Source organism: Frankliniella occidentalis, unplaced genomic scaffold (genome assembly GCF_000697945.3).
Source record: "Frankliniella occidentalis isolate FOCC.00 unplaced genomic scaffold, Focc_3.1 Scaffold36, whole genome shotgun sequence".
In the NCBI taxonomy this organism is placed as follows: domain Eukaryota; kingdom Metazoa; phylum Arthropoda; class Insecta; order Thysanoptera; family Thripidae; genus Frankliniella; species Frankliniella occidentalis.
Genome location: NW_026267166.1, coordinates 2,480,443 through 2,489,861, shown reverse-complemented (window position 1 = coordinate 2,489,861; position 9,419 = coordinate 2,480,443). Strand labels below are relative to the sequence as shown.

The 9,419-nt window shown below is 38.6% G+C and overlaps 4 protein-coding genes across 6 annotated transcripts; 2 read left to right on the top strand and 2 right to left on the bottom strand.

Moving 5' to 3' along the window:
• The first annotated feature begins 378 nt into the window (after nt 1-378).
• LOC113208074 (NADH dehydrogenase [ubiquinone] 1 alpha subcomplex subunit 12-like) lies at nt 379-2,239 on the top strand. Its single transcript, XM_026424921.2, has 5 exons — nt 379-528; nt 616-1,610; nt 1,692-1,774; nt 1,849-1,964; nt 2,048-2,239. Exons 2-5 carry the CDS (start codon nt 1,525-1,527, stop codon nt 2,237-2,239), a joined length of 477 nt encoding a protein of 158 aa, XP_026280706.1. The 5' UTR covers nt 379-528; nt 616-1,524.
• On the top strand, nt 449-1,399 carry LOC113208075 (multidrug resistance-associated protein 1; the record flags this gene model as incomplete). The annotated part of the gene is given in 3 exon segments (XM_052266282.1): nt 449-528; nt 616-721; nt 1,223-1,399. Coding segments are annotated over 3 exon segments (363 nt in total), but the record flags the coding sequence as incomplete, so codon positions are not given.
• Nucleotides 2,240-2,265: 26 nt separating the features above from the next.
• Nucleotides 2,266-5,900, bottom strand: LOC113208073 (negative elongation factor B). 2 transcript variants are annotated; one of them, XM_026424920.2, is made up of 13 exons: nt 5,784-5,900; nt 5,100-5,275; nt 4,881-4,979; nt 4,601-4,789; nt 4,340-4,522; nt 4,084-4,257; nt 3,897-3,995; nt 3,666-3,812; nt 3,503-3,577; nt 3,265-3,415; nt 2,982-3,163; nt 2,709-2,906; nt 2,266-2,611 (listed from the first exon to the last, which is right to left on the bottom strand). In XM_026424920.2, the coding sequence occupies exons 2-13, from the start codon at nt 5,250-5,252 to the stop codon at nt 2,471-2,473; spliced, it is 1,791 nt and encodes a 596-aa protein (XP_026280705.1). In that variant the 5' UTR covers nt 5,253-5,275; nt 5,784-5,900; the 3' UTR covers nt 2,266-2,470. The 2 variants fall into 2 exon arrangements, with proteins under 2 accessions (XP_026280705.1, XP_026280701.1); XM_026424916.2 differs by lacking the exon at nt 5,784-5,900 and adding an exon at nt 5,630-5,770.
• Nucleotides 5,901-6,025: 125 nt separating this feature from the next.
• LOC113208092 (baculoviral IAP repeat-containing protein 2-like) lies at nt 6,026-9,078 on the bottom strand. Of its 2 annotated transcripts, none has more exons than XM_026424944.2 (5): nt 8,868-9,078; nt 8,160-8,469; nt 7,916-8,085; nt 7,765-7,826; nt 6,026-7,389 (listed from the first exon to the last, which is right to left on the bottom strand). In XM_026424944.2, exons 2-5 carry the CDS (start codon nt 8,467-8,469, stop codon nt 7,095-7,097), a joined length of 837 nt encoding a protein of 278 aa, XP_026280729.1. In that variant the 5' UTR covers nt 8,868-9,078; the 3' UTR covers nt 6,026-7,094. The 2 variants fall into 2 exon arrangements, with proteins under 2 accessions (XP_026280729.1, XP_026280728.1); XM_026424943.2 differs by having other exon boundaries at nt 8,885-9,076.
• Nucleotides 9,079-9,419: the final 341 nt, after the last annotated feature.

Below are 9,419 nucleotides of genomic sequence, written 5' to 3'. Positions count from 1 at the left end.
CCCCCCCCTCCCCTACCCTCCCCGAGCCCTGGCCGCCAGCTCCACACACCTGATTGGCGGGTTGGCCCGCCCATCACGTTTGCAGGCGCTACGGAGCGTGAAGCGTGGCCCTCCTCAGCACGATGCACTCGCTCAGAGAACTTTTGCATTTGCATGTGGGTCAAAGCCAAAATCATGGCGCCTCCCGCCTCGGGGAAACTCGTCCCTGGAATCGTTCATTGTGGAGGGGAGGCTCCGGTCCTGGCACGGGCACTGTATCGGGTGTTTCTTTTCACTCGCCTATCTGTGGATGGGTGTGCCTACTCAATCTGCTCGCAGCATTTGTAAATAGGAAAACCCGCCCCCCACCGGTGGGCGCAAAGAAACACCCGGTATCGTATATGAGTGTCGGGAGTTGATGGGGAACACGTCATTGTTTATACTTTACTTTCTTCCTTCTATTGTCCAGAAAACGATTCGAGAAGACTTTAAAGAGTGCACCATTCTGACTATTGCTCACAGATTAAACACAATCATGGACTCCACTCGGTAAGTACCCATTTTGGTTTGGAACTTTCCAGTCGATATTTATCATTTCTCGAGATAACTGATGGTGTCTTGTATATATTTTTTCAGTGTCCTCGTTCTTGAGAAGGGAGAGGTTGCTGAATATGATTCACCACAAAACCTCTTGCAGAAAAAAGATTCCATGTTTTACTCCCTGGCGAAAGATGCGGGTCTGGTTTGAGGGTTTAGAGCTAGTTTCGGGGATATGCGAGAAAGGATTGATGTCGTTGAAGTTCATATGTGCCCCCCCCCCCCCCCTCACGATGAGCGTTCCCCGAGGTGACGCGAGAGAACGTTGGAGCAAACGCCTTGCGCCCCTGCGGGAGCTCGGGGCTGGCAGACGTCTCCACACAGCTGCTTGGCGGGTTGGCCTACCCAGTGCGTTGCAGGCGCTTTCAGTAGCGTCGCCAGTCTCCACTACTGTTCAAGTTCAAGTAGGGGTAACACGTTCGGACGAGGATCTTTTATTATACTTTGAAATCAGTTGTGTTTGTTTAGTTTGGAAATTTTGTAAAAGACATTTCCTAAAGTCCATCGGCTAAAAGCTCCTCCGCGTAATGTTCAGCAGCCTCAGCAGTCCCCACAAAGTCATGTAAATAACTCGCTGTGCTTTACACACAATACTTTATTTTTAAGTAAAACTTGTCTAGTATTTAATAAATAAATTATTTTAAAGAAAGTACTCAGTGTATTTTTTATGTGCTCTGTGGACATCCCCCTGAAGAGCGTATTTCTACCACCTTTTACCCCATTGGTCGAGATGGGTCCTGTTCCTGTATCCCAAAGGGACATAAATCTAGAAAACGCGAACACCCAGGTACCCCTCACGATCTCAAAGGATCTTATTCCCTGAAGGGGAATTCCCTGTCCACGCTCACGGCTCACTCCTCGCGGTTGGAGCGCGCAGCAGGTTGGGGGCACGACAGCGCTTATAGCGTTGCACGGCAACAGGCTTGAGTAAGGGGACCAACTACCAAAATGGGGATTTTTGAGAAGTTTGAGAAACTACGTGTTATAATTCGGTGGAATGGGGGGTGGAAGGAATCACTTCTGAAACTGTGTTAGTGAGTGTTCTCCGGACTTATGCAAGTACTGGTAGACCCAAGGGCTCTGTTTATTCTACAATTCATTATTTCATTTTCTAGCTATGATGATTTGAAAATTGGATGCCTGGTCGGGACTGACCAGTTTGGAAACAAGTATTATGAAAATAACAATTACTTTTTTGGTGAATTCCTATGATATCTTTATTTATGACTAAGATAATTCATTACTATAAGAGACCTCTTCTCTTCACTTTAGGACGAAACCGTTGGGTTGAATACAATCTAGCTGTTGGGTACGACTATGATGCTTCCATGGTTCCCCCAGAATGGTTCGGCTGGCTTCATTATCGCACTGATTACAGACCCTGTGAGGTCAGAAAAACTTTTGAAGAAGAGTGACCATCCCATGCCATTGATCAATCAATACTGGTAATACATTTCATCTCTATCTGCAGGATCCTACAAGACCGTCTTATTCTTGGCAAAAACCGCATATAATGAATCAATCTGGGACTCCATATGAATATGTACCTTATGACACTACTTTACCGAAAATTCAGGCATGGGTACCCCCTAACAATAAAAAAGCTAGCCAAGACCAAGACAAGCCTAATACATTAAAATCATGTGTTTACCTCTCGAGGTAAGGATTAATTACAATAACTGATCGGTATACAGTATCACATAACTTTATTGCACTTCCAGTACACTGTTTACTAAAGATAATTTACACTATTTACATTTATACAAAATACACGTTAAAACTTGTGAATCATGTAATGTATGTTGACACTTCAACTTTACAGCCATGACAAGACTAAACATTAAATTGGAAGAAATTCAAACACATGATGTGATCCTTCACTAGCCGCTTTTGATCAGTGGATAGGTGCAGGAGTTGGCACACTCATTAGAGGACTTTCTAAATAATCCATGTTAACTGGAACAGCTGGTGCAGCTTCTTCATTTCCAATTCTTTCTGTAAGTGCATCATACAGACGATGAACAGCTTCATTTTGCTACAAAAAAGAGAAAACATTTAAGAGAATTGTTTTATGCACCTTGATTATGTAACTGGACAATTTTGACAGCCACCTGAAGTTGAATAGAACTCACATGAGATGATGGTTGAAGTGCCTTGACAAGTGTGTGTAACCGACTGGCAGGCAGCTTTGGGTAGACGTACCATAGCAGCTTTAACAAGTGACGTGTTACATTATCTCGGGTAAGACCAGCAGAGAAAAATTCATCAAACACAACTGTGCAGAAATCTTCAGCCGCAAATTCCTCTCCCATGTGGACTAGAAGAGATACCTAAAAGAAAAGAGGACTTAGCCAGAATTCTATTCCAACATTTTGAAGCATCAAAATAGGTAGTTTACGACTTACCAAAAAGTGCAAAAATGGGTCCTCAAAAGCTCTGTCACTTTCACAGCCAGCAAGCGTGCCTAGAATTCTCATAAGTCCAACTCTGTCTTTAGAACGAGATGCATGAAGAGTGTAGTACATAGATAATATTGATGCTACAGAACTTTCTTGAACATAGGCTTGGCAGGCATCAGGAGCTGGACCTACACAACAAAATCGACAGAGTAAGTAACAATGTAACTTTGAAAAAAAAATATTATTAAAATTTAAATTGAAATAAATTATTAAATGAGAAAATTTTTACCTGAGTGTTCAATGATAGTTATAGCAGATTCTCTTTCATCGGGAGGCAATTTTGCATTAAGTTGTCGAACTTGGTCATCCACCATCAATGACATCAGAGCTGGAATGAATTTTGTCACTACTTGAGGATCCAATTTGGGCTCTTTAAATTCCTGAACAAGGAAAAATTTGAAATTATTGAGTAAAATAGATATGTATGGGTGATAATAAGCAAATGTGAACGAATGTAAGAAATTTACCTGAGAATCAATCATATTCCATGCACTCAAACCAAGAGCAAGCATTCTTAATAGTAAAACAAGAACCGTATTGTCCTGAAAATGAGAGGACAAGTTATTAGATGTAAAGCATGTTACTACCCACTAAGCCATTTAAATTTTTTTTTTTTTTAAATGAACATACTCTAGCCATGCCCTCATTACTGATAATATGATTCAGTATCTTCATTGCAGATGTAGCAAGAAAGTTTATGGCATAAGGGTCACATAATGTCATCGACAGGTCACCTAAAACTTGTTCTTGACCGCGTTTAATACTATCAAGAAATCCCTGAAATAAATGAAGTGATATTAATTATCAGCTGAGAATAGATTTTGTTTGGATTTGAACTAAACAAAGTGATTAATTCAATACCTGCAGTTCTCTTGATCTTTTTACATCTACATTCTTCTCCCGAATGCAGGCATCCAGACACCACGTAAATTTGTGACATGGGTCAACTGATATTATGTCCTAAGTAAATGCAGAAGTAGTTGTTTGAAAATAATTTTTTTCAACAATATCGTTCAAAACATAACCATGTCAAATTCTACAAGCGAACCTGTATTTCCAGATCATGTAGAGCCATTAGAAGTTCAGCTCGTAATGTACAGTAGTGAACATTTCTTGTTCTCAAAAAGAGAGTTCGTAGAAACTGAAGAACCATATCATACAACTTGACACTATTACCAATCATATGGGCCAATTTTTGAACAACTTCTCCTTGTCTTCGAACCTTTAAAATTTATAAGTGCTACAGGTTTTTTTCTAAAAATTTTAATCTAAAAAAGACATAGAGAATGTAATATTTCTAATACCTTTGGAGATGGACTAAAGAAAAGATTAGTTAAATTTTGATGATCAAAGAGTATGTTTTCTTTCTCCTTGATATACTGACTAAGCAGAGGGGAGACCTCATCACCAAACAAAGACTGGTTATCTTTCCATATTTGCTGCTTGACTTCTGTGTCAGTATCATTATAGAGTTCTCTATCTTTTACCTAAAATAAAAAATAAAATGGTGAAATTTTGTTCAATACAAAACAAGAACTGAAAATAAAGAGGTAGACTAAACAAACCAAAACTCTTAAGTATTTGTCATCAATATGTGGCGTATTCTTTAATATACCCATAACAACAGGTCTAAGGGCTTTGACTTGAACCAAAGGGAAACTTTTGTTTAAGAGCTCCTTCAGTTTTCTGTCTCTCTCACGGCCTTCCTTTTGCCCTATAGTTTCAATGTGCGACACAAGGCGATCTCGGAGCTCCTGAGAAACGAAGAGGAAATAGTTGCTTTTAAAAACCTTCAAGTCAGAGTATACAATAGAAACTCAGAGCTGTTCAAATGGTGAGACTTACCTCTAAAACTGAAGTGTGAAAATCCAGACGGCGGACACCATGCAAATCCAACAAAGGAAGCATCTGTCTAAGGGATGGTAAGAGAATGCCATTGTCAAGCTGGAAAGGGTCAATACAAAATAAAATTTTGATTATTCAGGGAAGAAAAATAACAAAATACAATTTTTAAATTGCATCTTGATAGATGATGTAGTTACAATTAATTAATAACAAGAATACCTGAAACTCCTCGATAGCCTTTAAAGGGTCAGTACAGCTGGTCAGAGCATCTCGTAGATAGTTTTGACCAGGTACTCCAATATCCTCTAGCCCTGTTCCGGGAAGAGGAGTTGGACGATTTCCAGCAGAGCGCGTCTCCGGTTGAGGAGGCATTACTATGTCACCTTCAACTATGGCTGAAAAATGGATTAAGAATTACGCTGATAATGACTGAAAAGTAACAGAGAAAGTCATTGATTTAAAACAACAAAGGTACAAGACAACGAAACGTTCATAAGAATGAAAAAAAAAAGGAGTTTCGAGGAACCTTTATTCAAAGTCTTTGATGCAGTGCAGTTAAAAAGCTATGTAAACAAATCAATCTATGAGTAAAATTGAGGTTAGGATAAATCTGTCAGCAGCCGGTAGGACTTCTCATTAGAGATGAAAGATAAGATTACACCCATAAACTATATGAAATTGAATAGATTTTTATGCTAATCACACAGCTCTAGTAAATGATGTTTAAGAAGCAATAAGGCCCACTTTACCTTTAAATTTGTTTGTTTTGATTCAAAGACCATCAAAACAGCCGAAATATGTTTAGAGCAGGTTAGCCGACGACATGCTTCGTGCGGTGGGTCCGTGTTTTACATACTGCGTTATGTCTATTTCATACGACATTTTAAAATATAAAATACAAACCATAATCTCTTCTCGCTACTGAATATTGTGCGTTTTTAAACTTGTGTGAAATAATGGATACAAATTAAAATTGCTTCCTTGAACATGCGAACGTTGGCCATCTTCTTACTTGGCGGGCAGTTCAAATAAACAAATAAATCAGGTTACTTGTATCTTGAGCTTGTATCCACTTCTTAAGGATGAAGGATTCAATAAGGCCAACTCATGACTAAGAACAAGTTAAGCACTAAAAAAAGTTTAAATAATGTGGTAATTTAAGTTTATTTTTCAGTTTTGCACAGAATCAAATAAATTCAAAAGGAAAACATTCCTTTAATACATGATTGTTACATCTCAACTTACAAAGACTACATATAATACCACTTACAGCTACTATTTAAAAACAAGACAAAAGGGGGTCATAGGTGCAGGAATGTCATGCAGACTTTAGATACCTTTTTTTAACAGAATAGACTTTAATGAAAACTGGAGTTAACGAAGGATCAAATAAGCAAGTCTTGCTCTACTTCAGAGCCTCTACAAGTACATATATATACAAGAAAATATTTTGCCTACACCCTACATGATTGTAAGACAAAAAAATTAAAAAAAAAAAAAAAAAATACTAGGCATAAAAATACGAGACAAAAGAGATTCCACGACTCATACAGGGAGTGGTGTTTAAATTCAACACCAGTAAAGAATTGGTGATCTTGCATCATACTGTAAAAAATAAAAAAAAGGGTTTTATACTATGACTTAGATGCTCAAAAATATCAAAATCACATCTGCAACTTAATCAGTCACAAAATATCACAAAGTTGTGAAGGCTTTGGCTTCTAAGAATATTCTGGGAATATTCATTTAACAGGGGGAAAATGCAGACATTTTTGCAGCTAGATACTTTAAGCCTCCTACAGGCTAAACTTGATTTAGTCAATATACCTCACGATCGGACTTCGTCACATTGTTCCTCCACCTGGCCAACAATTAATAAAGACAACTTTTTTGTACAAAGTAGAAATACATAGAAGTATATCAGGAAAGACACAAAATAAAACTATAGCTGAACCCATGTACAATATACAGAAATACATACATTTTGAAGAAAAGCTTACAGTGCTTTTAAGTTCATTGAGATCCATATACAAGGCAAAAGGGGTTCTACATAGTACACACACCAGTAAAAATTGCAACAATCAAATTCCTTCATAGAAAAGCACAAAAGCACAAATTAAAAATACTCAATTCACAACAAACACACACACAAACACACTTGAGAGAAAAAAAAGGGAAAGAACCAGTCATTGTGCATTACATAATGGATTTGATTTAAGATAGATATGCCCTAACTGTAGCAGAAAACGGCTTTCGACACACAGCACAGGTCTTCAGTGATGGAGCACAATTAACACATGAGACCAAGTGTCCACACGGTAAAAACACAACCCCGATTTCTTCAGCATAACAAATTTTGCAAGCTGTCTGATCAGTTAGCACTTTTGTCGCAGGTTTGCTTGCCTCTTGAGAACTGGAGGCTTCATCAGCAAAACTGCCACCACTTCCGTAACCACTACTTCCTACATCACTTGATGAAACCTCAGGCATGGAAGAGCTTTCTTCCAAGCTGAAAAATAAGGAGAAGTTTGTCAAATTGATTGATTAAGACATAACTAAGACATGGAAATATTATGAAGTAAACTAAGGAAGTGAGAGCAAGGCTGTGGAAAAACATGGTACTGTCTTATGGAAGTTGCAGAATAATAGTGAAAAATAGGCCAAAAAAACAAAGTGAAGCCTCAGTGAAGTGCACAAAGTGCCCTAGCTGGTGGCACGGTATTATAAAATATTTAATTTGCAACTTCTCAATAAAACAGAACCATGTCTGTTACCAAACCCAAAAATGGAGCCGTGGCTCTAAGGGTGTACTGTACTAAATAAAAAAAATAAAAATAAAAATAAATAAATAAATAAAAAAAATAACTAAGGAAATGACAATTACCTAGAAGCAGCTGCTGTAACATTAACTGACTGGGCATCTTCTGGAATGGGCACATTTAGAGCCTAAAACCATGGCAAAATTTAAAAACAAAAGGTTAAATATTAAAGGTTGAGTATTAAATAAAAATTATAATTTCTACAGAAACTCATACCTGACGACAATTCTTTCCGAGAACTTCATTGATGAAGTCCCGGCCTTGCTTTTGGATTAGGTATGTACATTTGGGAAAATACCTAGCGTGTTCCTTCCAGGGATCATCATTTTCCTCCCAGTCTTTTAGACCTCCTCCACATTGGAAGCAGACAGTTTTGTCACCTTTTCCTGTGATAATAAATTAGATAGAATACACCAAATAAAATCAGCATGAGTAGAATTTTCTGTGCCACAAACCATACCAGTGTAATAAAATCCTGCATCACAAAGAGCTCCTGGGCGTAACTTAATATGCAGAGGCCATGAAGAGTATGACTCCATACGTGACTCCGGAGTGGTGAAAGTGGGATGAGCTGCGTCTTGACGAGGGCATATGCCTAGCCGTTCCAATGATACATCCATAGTTGGGCTGCATGGAGTGATGTTATACATCCCACACTCATCAACACCTTGGGCATGGTCCATCTCGGCAACACCTTCGTTATCAGTTGGCCTATCCATTTCATCAGGGGTTTTGTTTAGATTAGGAGAAAGTTGATTGTTGTTGTCCATCTGTCCAGGAAGTTGACAAAGTTTTAAAAATTAATTCAACATATATCAATACCTTAAATGAGATCCTTTTGAAGAGAGGGGAATGAGTAAAAATATAATGAGATCTATTTAGGCTAGCAGCCAGTTCTTGGAAGCTTTATCTGATAAGAGGCAACTATCACATCACATTTCCCAAATGGTTCTAGGTTATTGTGGCTTTTGTATTAAGGATTTTATCATCTATGCGCGGTTTCGCCGCCGAGCACGGAATCATGCGTATCGTTAATTTTGCAGAGAAACCAGCTGGTTTGGCGTGGACGCGAGACGCGATGTTCATTCAAGTTATTAGGGACAACTAAATGGGGGAGATAAGACGATACTAGCCCACGTAAATGCTCAGACATACAGGTTAGACTTACTTTACGAGTACACCCACCTCAAAACATTAACTTTTAGATGAAAATTCCTCAATTCATTCGAGTACTTTCTACTTCTCTTAGTAATGAGTTTCACTCTCTCACAAACTCAACGACCACGATCCTGTGGCTGCAACAGAAATTCACGTCGAATTCCTTATTTCTCTATCTCCCTCTCTCTATTTCCACATCACAGTTCTGGTGCACAACGAGGACAGAACGCTGGTTGTGTTTGATTCATTTCGGGCGCAGCCCAGTGGCTGTTTACCAAATCCAATCCAAATTTGCCAACATACAAAAATAAACACGTGACACATTTTCTGAAAACTGCAGCTTATAAATCTCAAGAAAACTAAAAATAGGAGCCCATTATTAACCAGTTTTTTGTAATGGGAACAGAAATCGATCTCTGAGGTGAAAAGGACCACTTGAATGGCTGCTACGGAAACGTAAAGTTGATGTGCCGCAACGTTGGCCAACAAATATGGCGCTGTCATTTGAACGACTTCACGCCGAGGGGTACACCACTCTTAAAAGTAGGTGTACGCGATTAAA

Bases quoted from the DNA above. Each gene is read 5' to 3' on its own strand.
- LOC113208074 (XM_026424921.2), top strand. From the start codon at position 1,525: ATGGGGATTTTTGAGAAGTTTGAGAAACTACGTGTTATAATTCGGTGG. The intron at 1,611-1,691 runs GTGAGTGTTCTC...TTCATTTTCTAG, and splicing joins TCACTTCTGAAACTGTGTTA to CTATGATGATTTGAAAATTG. The intron at 1,965-2,047 runs GTCAGAAAAACT...CTCTATCTGCAG, and splicing joins CTGATTACAGACCCTGTGAG to GATCCTACAAGACCGTCTTA.
- LOC113208073 (XM_026424920.2), bottom strand. From the start codon at position 5,252: ATGCCTCCTCAACCGGAGACGCGCTCTGCTGGAAATCGTCCAACTCCT. The intron at 4,258-4,339 runs GTATTAGAAATA...TAAATTTTAAAG, and splicing joins TCTTTAGTCCATCTCCAAAG to GTTCGAAGACAAGGAGAAGT. The intron at 3,164-3,264 runs GTAAAAATTTTC...TTTGTTGTGTAG, and splicing joins AACTATCATTGAACACTCAG to GTCCAGCTCCTGATGCCTGC.
- LOC113208092 (XM_026424944.2), bottom strand. From the start codon at position 8,469: ATGGACAACAACAATCAACTTTCTCCTAATCTAAACAAAACCCCTGAT. The intron at 7,827-7,915 runs GTATGAGTTTCT...CCATGGTTTTAG, and splicing joins TCGGAAAGAATTGTCGTCAG to GCTCTAAATGTGCCCATTCC. The intron at 7,390-7,764 runs GTAATTGTCATT...CTTATTTTTCAG, and splicing joins GTTACAGCAGCTGCTTCTAG to CTTGGAAGAAAGCTCTTCCA.